At 37.8% G+C, this 17964-nt stretch overlaps 1 protein-coding gene across 17 annotated transcripts in view; it reads right to left on the bottom strand.

Annotated features, from left to right (window-relative positions):
- The window catches only part of ALG13 (ALG13 UDP-N-acetylglucosaminyltransferase subunit), a 79089-nt gene that overhangs the window by 17540 nt on the left and 43585 nt on the right, over positions 1 to 17964 (bottom strand). For 12 of the 17 annotated variants that reach the window (XM_063804178.1, XM_003317635.5, XM_009439529.4 and 9 more), the window contains 8 exons: positions 16122 to 16368; positions 15732 to 15845; positions 15407 to 15563; positions 14873 to 14993; positions 12752 to 12784; positions 12599 to 12654; positions 8056 to 8127; positions 6306 to 6471 (listed from right to left, as the gene is read on the bottom strand). In XM_063804178.1, the coding sequence (XP_063660248.1) occupies positions 6306 to 6471; positions 8056 to 8127; positions 12599 to 12654; positions 12752 to 12784; positions 14873 to 14993; positions 15407 to 15563; positions 15732 to 15845; positions 16122 to 16368 (966 nt within the window). The remainder of the gene's footprint in view (positions 1 to 6305; positions 6472 to 8055; positions 8128 to 12598; positions 12655 to 12751; positions 12785 to 14872; positions 14994 to 15406; positions 15564 to 15731; positions 15846 to 16121; positions 16369 to 17964) is intronic. The other 5 variants (XM_016943554.3, XM_063804172.1, XM_063804176.1 and 2 more) reach the window with 2 other exon arrangements.

Below are 17964 nucleotides of genomic sequence, written 5' to 3'. Positions count from 1 at the left end.
ATTAGCTGAAGACAGTAGAATGTGATTATGATCACTAGGTAAAAACCAACTACTAGACATAGAAGTGGCTAAATACATTCTCACGGGCCTGAAAGAATCAAGAGTAGACACAATTTGGAGGTTACTTTGTCTGAATTCACCTTCCTTATAAATGCACAGTATTACAATAAACCCTCTAAGTAAAAGCTTTTACAATTTCAAGTTTCTATAGAGATGCATGAGCTTCTTATCCTCAGACTTAAGAAGAGCTCCACAGGCTTAACAGATACACTTCAAGGGATGTCTCAAGAATTATAGAAACGTCTTCTAAAATACTAGTAGAAATCAATGTAATGCATTCAGAATGCTGATTTCCCCCATCCATGTAGCTGTAGTCTGCTTCAGGACACTTCAGAAGAGAACATAAATATATACAATAAGATACTGCTGCTTCTCTAGAAATCACAGACCAGGGCCAAGGCCAAGGTGTGGTGAGATGCTCCAGTGCAAAATTTAAGGGGCTACCAAAACTAATACAAAGAAAACTATTATGAATACAACATCAAAATTTTCAGTAAAGACAGGATCCAACCCTGTACTTGTATGACCCCAAGGGTATATGCCTTACTCAATGCACCTTAAACCTGACCCACAGATTCTGTCTTTATTTACAACTGATACTTTGTTCTCAAATTTTTTATATTAATCTTTATTTTTAAAAATGATGAATTAAAGTGTTATTTATCTTGATTACTGTTTTTTTTTTGGCATTCCATTAAATTTTGCACTCAGGGACAGTCACTGATCCCAGCCCTGGCAAAAGACTTGGGAACATTTACTGAAACCCAGAGTTTGAAGTTGACAGGATTTAATGCCTAAAAGGAGACTAATATTTGAAGGCAATCATCACATCTTGTTACCTGGCAGATTAGCAGTCACTTAAGGATGGAAGGGGCCTGCCAGAGAGACATATGAAGAACAAAGTGGGAAAAATCAGTCGTCTCATCTATAGGATTGACAAGAATGACAAAGAGCAACTAAAAATCAGCCAGATCTAGTAAAGAAGATCTATAGTTGAGGTTCATTAAGTGACTAAGAGAACAAAAAGTAAATAAATGAAGGCAGTATGCATTTTTAGAAAAATCTGGCATTTAAATCGTAATCTTTCAATGATTCCACATAAATAAAACATTACAATGCTTGCTTCATCTGTCACTTGAATTTAAGCTCAGACAGCTGCTAGAAGCAGACAGCAAACATTTTCCCTTACAACTAGCACAAAGTAGTAAAAGTAGTGTCTACATTAACATTTCCAGTGAAAAAAATATATCATCATTAACATTTATTGTATGTTTTTGTTCCAGGCACTGTGCTAAGCACTCTTTTTTTTTTTTTTGAGACAAAGTCTCACTCTTGCCCAGGCTGGAGTGCAATGATGTGATCTCAGCTCAATGCAAACTCCGACTCCTGAGTTCAAGTGATTCTCTTGCCTCAGCCTCCAGAGTAGCTGGGATTACAGGCATGTGCCACCATGCCTGGCTAATTTTTGTATTTTTAGTAGAGATGGGGTTTCCCCATGTTGGCCAGGCTGGTCTCGAACTCCTGACCTCAGGTGATCCGCCCACCTCGGCCTCCCAGAGTGCTGGGATTACAGGCATGAGCCACCATGCCCTGCTCACTTTATCTTTTTATAAATAAAACAGATACAGCAAACAAATCAAATATACTGCTTAATGAGTTATTTTAATGTGGATACTACCCATGCCTATAAATACTTTTCCCTCCTACCATAACCAACTGTTGTTTTGACTTTAATAGTAATCACTTCCTTGGGGTCTTTTCAGAGTTTTGTCACTCAAATGTGCATCCTTGAACAGTAGTTTTTTAGTCTCGTCCATTAAAAAATTGGATATTTCTTGAATGTCTTAATCTATTGGTCCTTCCTCCACCCATTTCCTGACAAGTTCTGCTTTAAAGAACCTGGGCCCTTTGACCTGACAAGCTTCCCATAGTCTGGATTTTGCAGATTACATACTCATGCTGCAATCCAACATGTTATTCTTTATTTCCTGTCAATAGGCAGCTAGATCCAGGAGACTGAATCAAATTCAGGACTGATTCCTTTGGGACATCTATAACATCTATAGCTAATGTTTGACTGACTTTGCAATCTTAGTAGCTACTGATGTTTAATGTCCATCCATTTAATAAGAACTGAAAAATTATTTTCACTTTTTAATTGATTAGTTAGAATACTATTACAAAAAGATACTTCCCCTCATCTATTTGGCTATTCAGTAGTATAGTTCATATAAGGAAGGCAGAATAAATGTTTGATTATTTCATGTTCCAGTTTTCAAGAAAATTAATTGATTTCCTATCATCCTCTTAAAGTAAGCAATTTTTAAAATATCACTAAGAACTTTTATATTCAACATACTTGGTATATTCTAATCTATTGCAATGATCATTGTTGAGGCTCAAATTGTTCCATCTTTGGCCAGTGGGAATCTCTCTTTGTGATGGTTTCTGAGTCCTTCTGACATAATGCCTATACTCTTTGATATGTTCCTTGCTATCTGGTATGACAAGATGTTCCAGGCTCATCTTGAACATTTCCTGCCCAGACCTGGAATCAGCCATTTCTCCACAGAGCCGTTTATTTTTAAAAGTAATAAATGGTATTTTAAGACCACAAACTAGGTGCTAGGGATACTTATTGTTTTCAGGCCTTTCAGTGGACACAGCGAGGAAACATATATATATATTTAAAGATAAAATATCTCAAGTTCATACTGATACTTCTAATTCAAGTTCAAGACTATAAAAGCTTTTAATTAACCTCTATAACATCTGCATTACCTTTTTTCCACACTAAGAATCCTGGTTCACAAGGACACGGGATAAAATTAGAATATCCCACCATTACTCATTTGCTTTAGCCCACATTACACAGTCTCGGAATAACTTTCTGAGCATCTAAACTAAAGAATCTGATGTGACTGAGAGCATGAAAAAATGCTTTGCCCATATTCTCTCAATTCTATCATTTAAAAAAATAACTACATCTACACCCTCCAAACATAAGGCTATTACATAGTATAGTCTCAACTTCTCAGCCCTCATTTGTCTTACTTCTACAGGTAACTAGGTATTTAATACTTACCATCACGTCTTATGTCTCTAATTGTTCTGCCTCTAATTGTTCTGGTACACAATACCAGAACAATGTCTCTAATTGTTCTGGTAGCCTAAAACTCAAAGTTCATTCTCTAGTACACTGTTGTCCAATACAACTTTTTGTGATGATAGAAATATTCTATATCTCTGCTGTCCAATACAGTAGCTACTAGCCACATGTGGCTAATGCAACTGAGGAACTACAGATTTACTCTATTTAACTGTAATTAATTTAGTTTCCACACGTGGCTAGTGATTACCCTGCTTGACAGCACAGTTCTCACAGATTCATCAGGAAGGGCTCATGGGAAGAATATTCTTGGTTTCTCACATGTTGCCCTTTGTGCTTGAAAATCAGTTTGACTGGATACAAAATTGCTGGTTCACATATTCTTTCCTTGAGTATCTTAAATGTTATTCCACTGTCTTCTAGCATAAAGCAATGCTGTCAAAGTTTGATGATTATCATTGTATTTCTCTTATATGCCATAGACTCTTAGATACTTAGGACTTTTTAACTCTAGCAACTTTATTAGAATATTCTGCTGTTTATTGCTCTGGGTCAATATTCTCAGGTATTCAGGGTGCTGTTTCAAGTATGTACTTTTAAAACTTTTTAAACTTATGGTTTGACTCTGTCCCCACCCAAATCTCATCTTGAATTGTAAACTGAGTTGTAATCCCCAGGTGTCAAGGGACAGACCTGGTGGGAGGTGGCTGGATCATGGGAGCGGTTTCCCCTATGCTGTTCTTGTGATAGTGAGTAAATTCTCATGAGATCTGATAGTTTTATAGATGGCAGTTTCTCCTGGTCTTTCTCTCTCTCCTGGTGCCTTGTAAAGAAGGTGTCTGCTTTCCCTTCACTTTCCGCCATGATTGCAAGTTTCCTGAGGCCTCCTCAGCCATGCAGAACTGTGAGTAAATTAAACCTCTTTCCTTTATATATTACCCAGTCTCAGGCATTTCTTTATAGCAGTGTGAAAACAACCTAATACAAAACTTCAGCAAAGTTTTCTAAATTATAGCTTTTAGTATTATTTTGTTCCTTTACTTTGGTTTTTTCAGAGACTTCTATCTGTGTTTGATCTCATTTGCCTAACTTCAAATATGTCGCTTTTAAATCTTTATCTTCATTTTTTTTTTCAATTTTAGATTTCCCTCTTCTTACATTTTTTTTTTTTTCTAAAGTTTATGGCCGGGTGTGGTGGCTCATGCCTGTAATCCCAGCACTTTGGGAGGCTGAGGTGGGTGGATCACTTAAGCCTAGGAGTTCAAGACCAGCTTGGGCAACATGGCAAGACCCTGTCTCTACAAAAACACAGTAATTAGCCGAGTGTGGTGGCGTGTGCCTATAGTCCCAGGTACTGGGGGGCTGAGGCAGCAGGACTGCTTGAACCCTGGAGATCCAGGCTGCAGTGAGCCATGATCATGTCACTGCACTCCAGCCTTGGTGACAGAGCAATACCCCGTCTCAAACAAAAAAAATTTAAAGCCTAACGCACTCTTATTTCTCTTAAAGCATTATCTGCTGTACATACAGAGTGGGTATCCCTAATTTGAAAATCTGAAATTCAAACTGCTCCAAATTCCAAAACTTTCTGAGTGCCTACATAGTGCTCAAAGGAAATGCTTATTGGAGAATTTTGGATTTTCAGATTAGGAATGCTCAACAAGCATAATGCAAATATTCCAAAATCTAAAAAAATCCTAAGTCCAAAACACTTCTGGTCCCAAGCACTTTGAATAAAGAATACTCAACCTGTATTTGCTCAAGCTCATTACAGTTTAGTCTCCATTACTAAAATGACCTTCTCCCCTTTATAATTCTTTCCTGAGTTCTATCACCTCAGGTGAGTTTTTCTAATTCTGATTTATGTTATTCTTTAATGTTTTGTATTATTAATATCTTTAGCTCATTTTGAAATAGTTTGTCACAGTTTTTAGTTTATTTAGATCTGTTTAGTGTTTCATTTCTAACATGTTTTCATTGTCTGTAGGGATATTCTGCTTTTTATTCCTTAAGATATATTTGTGTAGCATTTGACCTTAATCCTTTTCTTTTGTTCTTTTCCCTGACCTGCTCTTTTCTCTATCCTGATCAATTCAGATTCCACTCTTAGCAGTTTCTTCCCAGTGAGGAATACTGTCCTAAAAGGGAACTCTGGCAGGTCAATTTTGAAGAGTTAGAGGTTAAACTGTTCTAAGCCCTTCAAGTCCTTCTACTATGTGCCTCATGCACTCACCTAGTATTAGAGAGACCAAATCCCTTCCCAGTTTTGGCTGCTGCTTCCAAATTGTCTGCCCTACTTTTCAGTGAATTCTTATTCATTGGAATTCTCAGGTACATAAGACAACATCCTCAATGCTTCTATGTTCTTGCTCCCTCACAGACCCTGATAGCATGCAGGTCTTGTGACTAGTGGTTTGTCCCTACCTGCTTAAATCCTGGGGTTCATGGGGATACCTTGTCACCTAGATTTTTGTAGGTGTCATGGGTTTTGACTTCACTATTTCCATTTTTATTTTGAGACTCAGAAAAGCTAATGCTGTTGTTGCCACCACCTTCCTAAAAGTCTGCTGATAATTTAAAATTTTATTAACTTACTGAAAAGTCCACAACCACTTCATGAATTGGTACTATCAGTACCCCCAAGCCACAGATAAAAAGCTTCAATAATTTGTGCAAAATTACACAATAAGTTGTAAAACCAGGATTCTAACCCAGATCTTTTAAATTCCAGAGCCCGTATCTTTTATTATGATATTTACAGGACAATTATTCATTACAAAGGAACGTGTTTTATAGAATTCCTGAAAAGTTTGCTATAAGGTGAGAAGCATCGCTATCTTCACTCTTATATGATAAAACTTAACTCAAGGTTTGAGAAACTAGTACAAGTCCCCTAATTCAGCAGGTAGCAAAATGAAAGGTATAAAATCTTATCAGCACGAAATTTTCAAGAATAAACTTGAATCCCTGACTCTCAAATCTCATGGATTCCTCAATGGCAGAACATAATTAAGTAGGGTAAATAAATTTAATTCTGGAAATTAAAGTAATGGTATGTAATTACCAGAACAGCTGGATGTGCATGTTCATGAATAGGAAAAGAGGCTTCTGAAGTAAGCATCTGCTAATAACCTACCTGGCCTGCCGTGTGTAGGTGGAGATACAAATAGAGGCTGCATAGCATTCTGTGAGGAAACTGAAGTGGTACTAATAGCTTGATTAGCCGCTGCACCGTTAGATAAGACTGGAGCTGGAACATTATTGGCACAGGAAGCTGCAACTGCTGCAATATTTCCCATCACCTGTAAGTGTGGAAGAAAGTTCAAAACTCTAAGTTTGGTTTTTCAAACAGTAGATTATCTGATCCTAAACTTCAGAAAATAGTAATTAGACAACTAAAACACTGAAAGTCAATCTTAATGTAAACTTTATATAGGAAGGTTATTTCTTTCAGAAGATCTTAGGTCACTTGAGAGCTTTAATTTTTTAATTCATTTATTTCTAAAAAGGTAATACATTAATATGATTTGAAAATCAAGTATTAAATCGTATACAATGGGAAGTTTCCCTCCGAGCCCTGTCCTGTCTGCCTAGTTGCCCGCTCCCCAAACAGTTAACCTCTGGGCTTCCTGCATATTATTCCAAAGGTTTGTAATTCATTTTTACATGCATATATATTGCCCCACACAAGCAAACACCTTTCTTTGAGACAGGGTCTCACTCCCATCGCCCAGGCTGGAGTGAAGTGGCATGATTTCATTCACTGTAGCCTCAACTTTCCAGGCTCAGGTGATTCTCCCACCTCAGCCTCCTGAGTAGCTTAGGACTACAGTCACGCACCACCACGCACAGCTAATTTTTTATATTTTTAGTAGAGACAGTTTTGTCATGTTGCCAAGGCTGGTGTTGAACCCCTGGGCTCAAGTAACCTGCCCGCCTTAGCATCCCAAAGTGTTGGGATTACAGGCATGAGCCACTGCATCTGGCCTACACTTTTTTCTTTTTTAAAAAGAAAAGGTGCCTTGCATTTTTTATAACATTGTAAGACTGTAATTTTTTTTTCTGCTTAGGCCACAGCTCCTTAAGAGAATAAACTATTTTTCCACAGCACCCAGTACAGGGCTGTGCACAGAAAGATATTCAATAAATGGTAACAGATTCTTCTTGAACATACTGTCCTCACTGGGAGTCTCCATTTTCTTCCCACCCAACTGCAGTGTGGCTGCTACCCACACTGGTTCTCTGAAACTGTATTCAAAGTCACCAGTGGTCTCTATGTCAACAAATCTTAGTAGACTTTTGTTAAGTCTTATGTTGCTTGACCTCTTGGCAGCAACTGACACCTGGCTGCTCCTTGAAACATTCTCTTCCTAGGGCTTCCATAATATTCCTCTCTCATGCTTTTCCTCCCTCTTGGATGGTCCTTCTCTGCCCATTTTCTAAAATTTGATAATCCATGGGCTCTGTTCTAGATGCCCTTCTCAATCTCTTCCTTTGCCCAGGATGATCTTGTTTACTCCTATGGTTTCAGCTACCTTTTTATAATGCTGACTCTCCATTCTACAGGAAAGCTTTAAAATTAAGTTTCAGTTAATGAGACAGAATTGATGGGTAATTTAGATTAACTCACTCTTTATATAAAAGAGGCTCACAGGAGACTATGAGTAATCTAAAGCCAGCACATAGAACAGTGTCTGGAACACAGTAGATGCTCAATAATTTGTTGAATTAATTTACTAATCACTGTGTCAGACACCAGAAGGTACAATAATACCTAAAGGAACAAAAGCAGTTGCTTTGAAGTATGATGAAGGTAAATGAAAAGAGAAAATTCATTTTTCTGTGTTCAGGCCATTGTAACTGCTTAATAACACTATGAGGATTACCTTCTGGGGGTAGTTGTATGAGGTAACTGTGTCCTGAGGAGACATAGAACATGACTTTCTGTCCTGAAGAGACTTTAATACAAAAATATAGTTAAATAAAAAAACAAACAACACATCAATAACTTTGTTTCAACATATTTTAAAACTATATGAAAGTGATCAGTCCTGGAAAAATTCAAATTTGGAAGTGACTCCTAAGACAAAGCTCTAAAAGTTATCACTCTAAAATGTGATGTAGGTGACTGTTTTGTTACATATCTACAGAAATCCTCAACACATCTAACTCAAGTCCTGATGTAGATACTAAAATGTAACTGATAATTGAAATCTAAACAGTCTTTCAGTGATCTTTGCCTTAAAAGCTTGAAGCACCATAGGACCAACAATAGTTTTGCTTAAAAAAAAAAAGGCATTCTATCTGAATATGTAGCTTGGTACAAGGGTAAACTGGTTATTCAGCTGCGTTTTATCTAAGCGGGATTTAATAGATATTGTAAGATTCAAATATCATTCTCCTCTGGCTTAAGACCCTGTCTTTCTAAAAGTAAAAATGATTTTGAATGGCTTGGACTCATGCATGATAGACTGTCATGGCAGCAGAAACTCTACCAGCAGAGATTGGTTACATTAGTAAGAGCACAGAAAGAACAGGGAAAGGTAATCACAGCAAACAACAAAAGGTACCTTACTGTGAAAAGGTGAGCCCCACTTAACATGGACAATTCCAAAGTCTGTGTTCAAGTATAGCCAAAGCCCCTGCCAAAAAGCAAACATTTGCCCTGGCTCAGAAGTTCCCAAGTGAATACCAAATGCTTCTAGAGAAACATTTATTTGAGTGTTAGACATGGAAATAAGAAGTAGAAATAAATGTTCATGATTTCTTAGAAGGCTTTGCCTGGAAATCTTTATTCAAAGAGTCCTGCGTTGGACAAAAACAAAGATAAATAGATGGGACTTAATTAAGCAAAAAAGCTTCTGCACAGCAAAAAGAAAAAACCAGCAGAGTAAACAGATAGACAACCCACAGAGTGGGAGAAAATCTTCACAATCTAGCAATCTATACATTCGACAAAGGACTAATATCCAGAATCTACAAGAAACTCAAATCAGCAAGAAAAACACAATCCCATCAAAAAGTGAGCTAAGGACATGAATAGACAATTCTCAAAAGAAGATATACAAATGGTCAACAAACATAAGAAAAAATGCTCAATGTCACTAATTATCAGGGAAATGCAAATAAGAACCATTATGTGATACCGCCTCGCTCCTGCAAGAATGGCCATAATCAAAAATATCAAAAAATAGATGTTGGCATGGATGTGGAGAAAAGGGAACGGTTTTATACTGTTGGTGGCAGTGTAAACTAGTACAACTGTGTACACTGTTTTCCACTATGGAAAACAGTGTGGAGATTCCTTAAAGAACTAAAAGTAGAACTACCATCTGATCCAGCAATCCCACTCCTGGGTATGTACCCAGAGGAAAAGAAGTCATTACACAAAACAGATACTAGCACATATATGTTTATAGCAGCAGAGTTTGCAATCGCAAGAATATGGAACCAGCCCAAATGCCCATCAATTAATCATCAAGTGGATAAAGAAAATGTGGTGCATATATACCATGGAATACTACTCAGCCATACAAAGAAACAAAATAATGGCATCTGAAGCAACTCAAATGGAATTAAAGACCGTTATTCTAAGTGAAGTAACTCAGGAATGGAAAACCAAACACTATATGTTCTCACTCATAAGTGGAAGCTAAGCTAAGGAAGCAAAGGCATAAGAATGACACAATGGACTTTGGGGACTCGGGGGAAATGGTGGGAAGGGGGTGAGGGATAAAAGACTATACATTGCTTACAGTGGTACACTGCTCAAGTGATGGGTGCACTGAAATCTCAGAAGTCATCACTAAAGAACTTACTCATTGTAACCAACCACCACCTGTTCTCCAAAAAACCTATTGAAATTAAAAATTAAAGACAAAGAGTTTTTTTTAAATGTATGCTGATAATTCTGAAAACATTTATCCTTTATTTTAGCAACAATAGAAATTTGCTATGGATTTGGTGATGGGGGCAGAGGGCTTGGAACATATGAAGAGATTGAAAGCTATTGAGGTTGTTTAAATTCAGAACAAAAAGGAACATGTGACAAGTGAAATTGAAGGAACAGAAAAAAAGTATTCTTGTCATCCCTTGTGGTAAGATTCTTACTTGGCTACTTCAAGAGGTGATATCAAAAGCACATGATATGAGAATAGTAATGGTGGCAGGAAATGGGGGAAAAAACTTTCTCTGGAAGGAGCAAAGTAAGGGAAGGAGAAAGAACAGAAAGAAAATTACATATCAGAGTTTTCTTCTCCTTCCTAAGGTATATTGTCTAAACAGTAAAAACAAAAATTTAGTACATGAAGCTGCCACAGTTTAGTCATAATTAGAGAATATAAGGTAGTTATTCAAGTTCTTCATAAATATTCCAGATTTCCTGAATAGATGGTAGGATTGCCCTTCCCAGCTCCATCCAAAGTCAAGAATGACCATGTTACTTGGTCAATAAAATATGACCAGAAATGTCAGTGTTCAATTTCTGTATCTTTTGCCCTGCTGTGATGATCATGATGGCATGTGTCCATCAGCCTGGGTCCCTGGGTGACTATGAAGAACAGTCATAGTCTGGCAGCCTGCTGCCAACTCGCATTGAACTATATAACATTAGCAAGAACAACTTTTCCTGAGTTAAGCCACTGAGATTTTGGGGGGTTGTTAACTGCAGCATAACCTAGCTTGACTAAAACAGAAATTGGTAACTAGAAGTAGGGTACGGCTATAACAAAATCCTAATTGAGAAGGAGATTATGAACATGTAGCTCTTAGGGTAAGCAATTTAGAAGACATGATGTTAGTATTGTGCTTTGATAACTGTTGGCATTGTTTAAAGCAAGTTATTTTAAGACAGGTGTATGTAGGAGAGAATTAGTAGTTTGCAGGCAGGAATGAAAGGGAACAGATTCCTTGCATACAGGGACTCACAGGGTTGAAGGAACAACTGTTTCAACCCTAAACTATAAAAGGTAATATTGATGAATGGTTTGAACAACGACAAACAGTGAAAACTCGACCTCGCAGCAAGAATGAACTCTTTGGTTAAAACCCGAGTGTATTAAGATGTCTCAAAGCTAGAGTTCAACTAAGGATGTAACACCTAGTAAATCCTTGCACTTCAACAAAATGGCTTGTAGAAAAATGTCCAAAATGCATGGCTCTTCCATCAGTGCCTGATAAACTCAAGCCACTTGCAATCAAATAGACAGAAATATAAGGATAAAACCACAAAGAATTATAGCAAATCTTAGTAGTATATCTATAGAAAAGAATTGTAGTATGGCTATTGGTACATGAAACCAAAAGAAATCAAACAGAAACAGAATAAATTAATCTTACAGCCAAAGAAATCACGAGCCAGAACTAAAACCATTCAACTGAGATAAAACCACCCTTGGGCCTCCAATCTTCTGTAAGTAGCAAGCTTAGAAAGCTGCTCGGTTGCCAAGGAAGGATTATTCTCCAATGCCTACTCCAAACACTGCCAAGGAAGGATGGGCCTTGGGAGTAACCAAGAGCCCCAGAAAATGAACGAGAGTTCCTCCAGGGAAGAGTCCCATGAGTATGTTGGGGGCCCTTACAACGTCTGCCCATGAAGGTCTCAGAATTGCTACAGGCCAATAACTGTTTTTTTCTCCCTTTATGAATAGAAATTTCAGTCCCTGCTTCAGCACTGTAAACTGGGGAGGGAGGGGGAAAAAATAAAACGTCTGTATTTTTGGTTTTAAGTCTCAAGATCACAAGAAGCTACATCTGGACCCAATATAACAAGTACTACACATAGCCCAGAAATCCTAGGCTTTGAGTTTGATTACACTGAATGGGACATTTTAGGATGCCTCCTTTGAGACAGAAACAAGTATTCTGCCTATGAGAGGGAGGGCAAGTTGAATGATATAGTTCTTAGTGCTGTTAACATGTTTCTTTTTGCCTTCCAGCACAGAAAAGCTAAGACTCTTCAGTGGGACCTGCTCTGGCCAGTGAAATGGAAAAGAAAGTGACATGTATCACCTCTAGTGGAAACTGTAAGAGCCAGTGCACCATTTACCGAATTTTATTTCCTGCCTTGGCAATTGTGGATGAATTTCCATCAGCCTGAGTACCTGAGCAAGCCCTTCTATAGACCTCTACTAGACATGTAGCATAAAGGAGAAGCAAATTTTTGTTATATTGAGTGAGATGTATCATCCATTCTAATAAAAAAATCATAATAAAACCTTCTAAAAGATCATTACTGCCTATGTTAGAATATCTCTAAATATATTAGTTCCAGAACACGAGTTAATTTCTGTCTCAATTTCATCTTCAAAATGAGAATGATACTAAGCCTCACAGGGTTGTTCTGATTTAAATACATTTATATGTATAGCTCTTAACAGTGCCCTAGTACATAGTAGGAGCTATAACTCTTTGCTATTATTAAATACCTACCAAGTTTGCTGTAGATGCAGCTGTGCTATAAACACCTGAAGTTTCACAGTCTGGCTCTAGAGAATATAGCCAAAGTAAAAAATGAGCATTATTTTATAGCTTGAAATTCTATAAACAATGATGAATGCCAGATCACTTCTAGATCTTACTGACCTGCACGATAAAGATATTCTTCATGATATCGCCCTGGGGAAAAAAGACAAGACAGAAGAAATGTGTTTATATAGGTCTTTTTAGCTCAGCAGAGCCAAATGGCCAGCACTTGCTTTTTCCACCAGTTTTATGGTTATATGTTCAAAACTAAAACGCATACATCCTGAAAAGTGATATGAGCTTTCACACTAGTCAACAGATATTGAAGCCACAGGCTAGCTGTAAGCTGTACAAATTTCTCCTCTGAAAATCCACTTAGCTCTTAGAGGTCAGGCAGAAGTGAAAACTCAGTTGTGTCCAATTTTTCCAGTGAGACTACAGTGTGGTGATTAAGCACATAGGCTCTGGAGTGAGGACTGCCTAGATCTGAATTCTGATTAACTACATGACTTTAGGCAAGTTATTTAATCTCTGTGCCTCAATTCTTCACTGTAAAATGGAGTAACAGTACCTAGCTCATAGGCCTTTTGAGGATGGTTAATGGAAGTGAAAGTAACTTAGCATAGTGCTTTACACATACTAAATACTCAATGGTGACTATAAAGTATGAGTATAATCCACTGTTTCCTTAGGTGGACATTAAGGGAACATGTATGCCTCATCTGTTTTTCAATCTGTTTCATGTAAGTAATACATGTAAAATGAGTGTGTCCTCAAAGGATGGCTCAGTAGACTGAAGTACTTTTAAGATTTCTGTACCATTGAAATGCAGAGAAAGTCAATACTCAATCGGACAGTTTTCCACCAAATATAACCCCGCAGTTCTAAACTAAATTTGATTCTTAAACACACCACTTATCAAACACACATGCATGAAACTCCTCCAGATTTAAGGTGGGAGCAAAGATTTGGTTATTTCAAATATGCCACACTACCCATAGAGCTAAAAGACAAAAGGGTCATCTAAATAAGAGAGCAGACAGTAAATGTCCTTAAGCACATGCATGCACACACGTACAAAGTTTTCACAGATCATTCTTGCACTAGATTTTTTTACTCATTAAATTCCTAAAAATATCTACTTTTTTCTACACTAGTAGAAAAAAAGAGTACAAGAAAATAAGGAACTTATTCATAAGTCAAGTCATTAGGAATGCCTGACACCTCCTTAAGCCACTCAATGCTCCACAATTGCTTCAATAGGGATATACAGTATCTTTTAAAAGTAACAAGGTAAAAATAAACACATTCCATGGTAGGAGTCAACATAAAAACTGTTAAGGCTATGTGTGTGTATATGATTCCAATTATAAAAAATGTCCAGCAGAGGCAAATCCATAAAGACAGAAAACAGACTGATGGTTGCCAAGGGCTGGGGGTTGGGGCAAATGGGGAATGGCTCCTAATGGGCACAGGATTTCTCTATTGTGGTGATAAAAATGTCCTAGTATTAATTGTGTTGATGGTATGCAACTCTGAATAAAAAACCATTGAATTGTATTCTTTAAATAGCTGAATTGTATGATATGTAAATTATATCTCAATAAAAGTTACAAAAAATTATATCTCTGCCATTTACCAAGGATATGACCTTAGCCATGTCATTTACCCTCTGAATCTCAATTTCCTCATATGTAAAATAGGGACAGCACATTCCTCAGAAGAGCACACGAAGGACTATATTATGAATATAATGACTTAGTAGAGTGGGTATCACGTAGGGTTCAATAAAGAGTAATGTTTATAGATCAAATAGGCTTCACAGTATGAAGTAACTATCAAATAGTTACTTCATAGTAGTCTTAAAAAATAATAGCCAGTCACACGAAAAGCCTAACATATACAAATGGTGAGGACAACTATCAATAGTGCCCTACTAACAACGAATAGATGTTTTCCATACTGATATCTGACACCAAGTCAAAACTCACTAAAGACCTATGCAGAGAGCTGAAAACAAGTTATAACAATGTAGCAGCCTAATGAAATAGAAGTCTACTCTTCTGAGAAATACCAGGACATATTCAAAAACCCAGCAAGCATTAAGAACTTATATAAATCTTTCAGAACTAAGCTACTGGAACAGAGAGAGACGCCAAAACCAAATTGGTCTACTTCACTGGCCTGATGTGCTAATGCCACAAGAATCTTTTAAAAAATATTTAACTGTAATTGACTCACCATTTTCACTCTGGCCATTGCCCTCCTCTAAATTCAAAGTCTGTTTGCCTGAGCTATGTCCCCGCCTTCCAACACAGTATCCTGAAGTAGCAGGAATCATTGTAGAGGGACCTCCATGATTCTGTATCAGAGAGACACACATACACTGCAGTTCTCACTATATAGTCAGAAAAAAAAGCTAGAGGGATGTTTTAAAAGGCAGTTTAAAAACTAGCCTAACAATGTGAACTGCTATTGTAAGAGAACTCTGTAATTAAATGTTTCCATGCAGTTTAGAATACAAAAAATATGAAGTAAAAATCAAGAAAATAGAAAATATTAACCCATACTCTATAGGCAAGATTATCAAGTCTACCTCTATTCCCTTCTCTAGGAACAGCTGGGAGAAAATGTCTCTTTTCTCATTTTCATTTTCCAGAAAAGGCTTTGTTTGGTTATTTGTACAAAATCTAAAATTTATCCACATTGCCTTTACTTCAAAAAAATAAATGAAAAAAGTAAACAGCTTTTTGAGTAAAGCATTGATCCACTCACAGGTAAAGTTGGATAAGCAGTCTCATCCCCTTCTTCAACTTCATAAAAAGTAATAGTTTCTTCCAAGCCCCTGGGCATCTGTCCATTCCCTGGGGTAAATCCATACTGGGACTCCTTATTCATACAACTCATCTGGCGGTGACTACGTCTAAATGAACTTAAGTGGTTCAAATAATAAAAAAGTAAAAATGATGAAATATAGTAACTTGTTCCTAATTTCTAAATAACAGTTCAAATATCTCAAAGTTGACACTTTTTAAAACATTAATGTTCAGCAATGAAATCAGACTTACCAATTTTCTCTGACTTTCAACACAATACTTACCGAGATCTATAAGAGAAGTTATCATAGCTCTGGCAGCACCTTTTACCTGGGCCTGGGTAAAAATCAACTTTAGGGCCCGGCATGTTGTGCCTGTTTATAAACCGAGATGAATTCCTAAGAATAAAGAGAAAGGAAACTAGAACTCTCTATTCACTAATACCTAAGTAGTCAGTCTCTGTAGTTAAATAGAACTAATCTGTCTTTCTAAAAACATTCAACTAGAAAGAGCTCTGCTCTCTGCAATACTGGCATTAGGGCTAACTATTATTAATGAAATACAGTCTGTATGTCACAGAGACCCTCATCTTGATGGCATTCTATCTTCTTGGATCTCTTCAATTGCTTCATATTTCCCTAGACCATGAAAATACAAATCTGTCAATGTCTTACCTGGGCATCCCATATCCCCGACCTTGTCTCGGAGATGGATGCTGAGGATGAAAATGTTCATTAGACATAACATTGCCAGCTGTCTGTGAGTAGTGCATTGGAGGATCGTGCCCATAATGCATACTGTGCTGCAGCCTGGGTGGGAGGAGGGGGTCTCCCTTGCCGTAAGCCATAGTCATGTAAACTTCTTTCCCTCGAATTTTCTTGAACATCTTCTTCTGTTGCTTTATGTCCATCTCTGATATAACTTCCAAGCAAACAAAGAGGTAGCAAATAAGCTTCATAATCAAAGCAAAAGGCCCAGTGTACTGTCACCACCACACTGCCTTAAACTTTCCAATGCTTCCCCTAGGACAAACCAAATAAACATAGGGAGGGAATTTTTGTATTTTTGAAGGATATACTAGATCTTTTATTTGGAAGGACAAAACCAGCAGGTAATTTCTGTATCAATAGGTATATCTCAGCACTATCCCCAGTATGGGCAGGTTAGTATAGGTCATCAAAACACTGAGTCATCCATGGCCAGGCACGGTGGCTCACGCCTGTAATCCCAGCACTTTGGAAGGCCGAGGTGGGTGGATCACTTGAGGTCAGGAGTTCAAGGACAGCCTAGTTAACATGGTGAAACCCCGTCTCTACTGAAAATGCAAGAATTAGCCAGGCGTGGTAACGTGTGCCTGTAATCCCAGCTACTCAGAAGGCTGAGGCAGGAGAATTGCTTGAGCCTGAAAGGTGGAGGTTGCAATGAGCCAAGATCGCACAACTGCACTCCAGCCTGGGCGACAGAGTGAGACTGTCTCAAAAAAAAAAAAAAACAAAACACGCCTGTAATCCCAGCACTTTGGGAGGCCGAGGCGGGCAGATCACGAGGTCAGGAGATCGAGACCATCTTGGCTAACACGGTGAAACCCCATCTCTACTAAAAATACAAAAAAAATTAGCCAGGCGCGGTGGCAGGCGCCTGTAGTCCCAGCTACTCGGGAGGCTGAGGCAGGAGAATGGCGTGAACCCGGGAGGCGGAGCTTACAGTGAGCCGAGATAGCGCCACTGCAGTCCGGCCTGGGCCAAAGAGCGAGACTCCGTCTCAAACAAACAAACAAACAAAAACCCCAAAAACTCTGAGTCATCCAATCACATACATTACTATTCTCTAATAAATTATGCCTGTTAATATCCCTGGCTGCTTCTATGAGGTATTTTCCTAGTTCTCTAAGAAATATTTTTCCCCCTCAGGTTAAGATCCATGTCAGCTTAAGTTTTTTAAATTAATTTTTATAGGTGTAGAACAGTACGTATTTATGGGGTACATGCACTATTTTGATACAAGCATACAATGTATAATGATCAAATCAAGGTAACTGGGATATCTATCACCTCAAACATTTACAAATTCTTTATGTTGGGAACATTCCAAATCCAGTCCTCTAGTTTTTTTGAAATATGCAATTGTTAACTACAGTCACCCTATTATGCTACCAAATACTAGATCTTAATCCTACTACCTATTTTTGTACCCATTAACTAATCCCTCTTTATCCCCCACCCCCAATACCCTTCTGAGCCTCTGGTAACCATCATTCTACTCATCTCCACAAGATCATTTTTTTCTTTTTAGCTCTCAAATATGAGTGCTTAAGTTTACACAAAGTCCCTTAAGAACCATGGTTCTCAACCAGGGACAACTGTGCCTCTCCCTCCTCTAGGGAATATTTGGCAATGTCTGGAAACATTTTTGTTTCTAGTGGATAGAAGCCAGGGATGCTATGAAGCACCCTACAATGCACAGGACAAACCCCCGACAGTGAAGTAGTATCCATTCCATTATCAGTAATGCTAAAGT

This window comes from Pan troglodytes, chromosome X, assembly GCF_028858775.2.
Source record: "Pan troglodytes isolate AG18354 chromosome X, NHGRI_mPanTro3-v2.0_pri, whole genome shotgun sequence".
In the NCBI taxonomy this organism is placed as follows: Eukaryota; Metazoa; Chordata; class Mammalia; order Primates; family Hominidae; genus Pan; species Pan troglodytes.
Note: the sequence above shows the minus strand (reverse complement) of the source record. Positions and strands in the feature narration are given on the sequence as shown.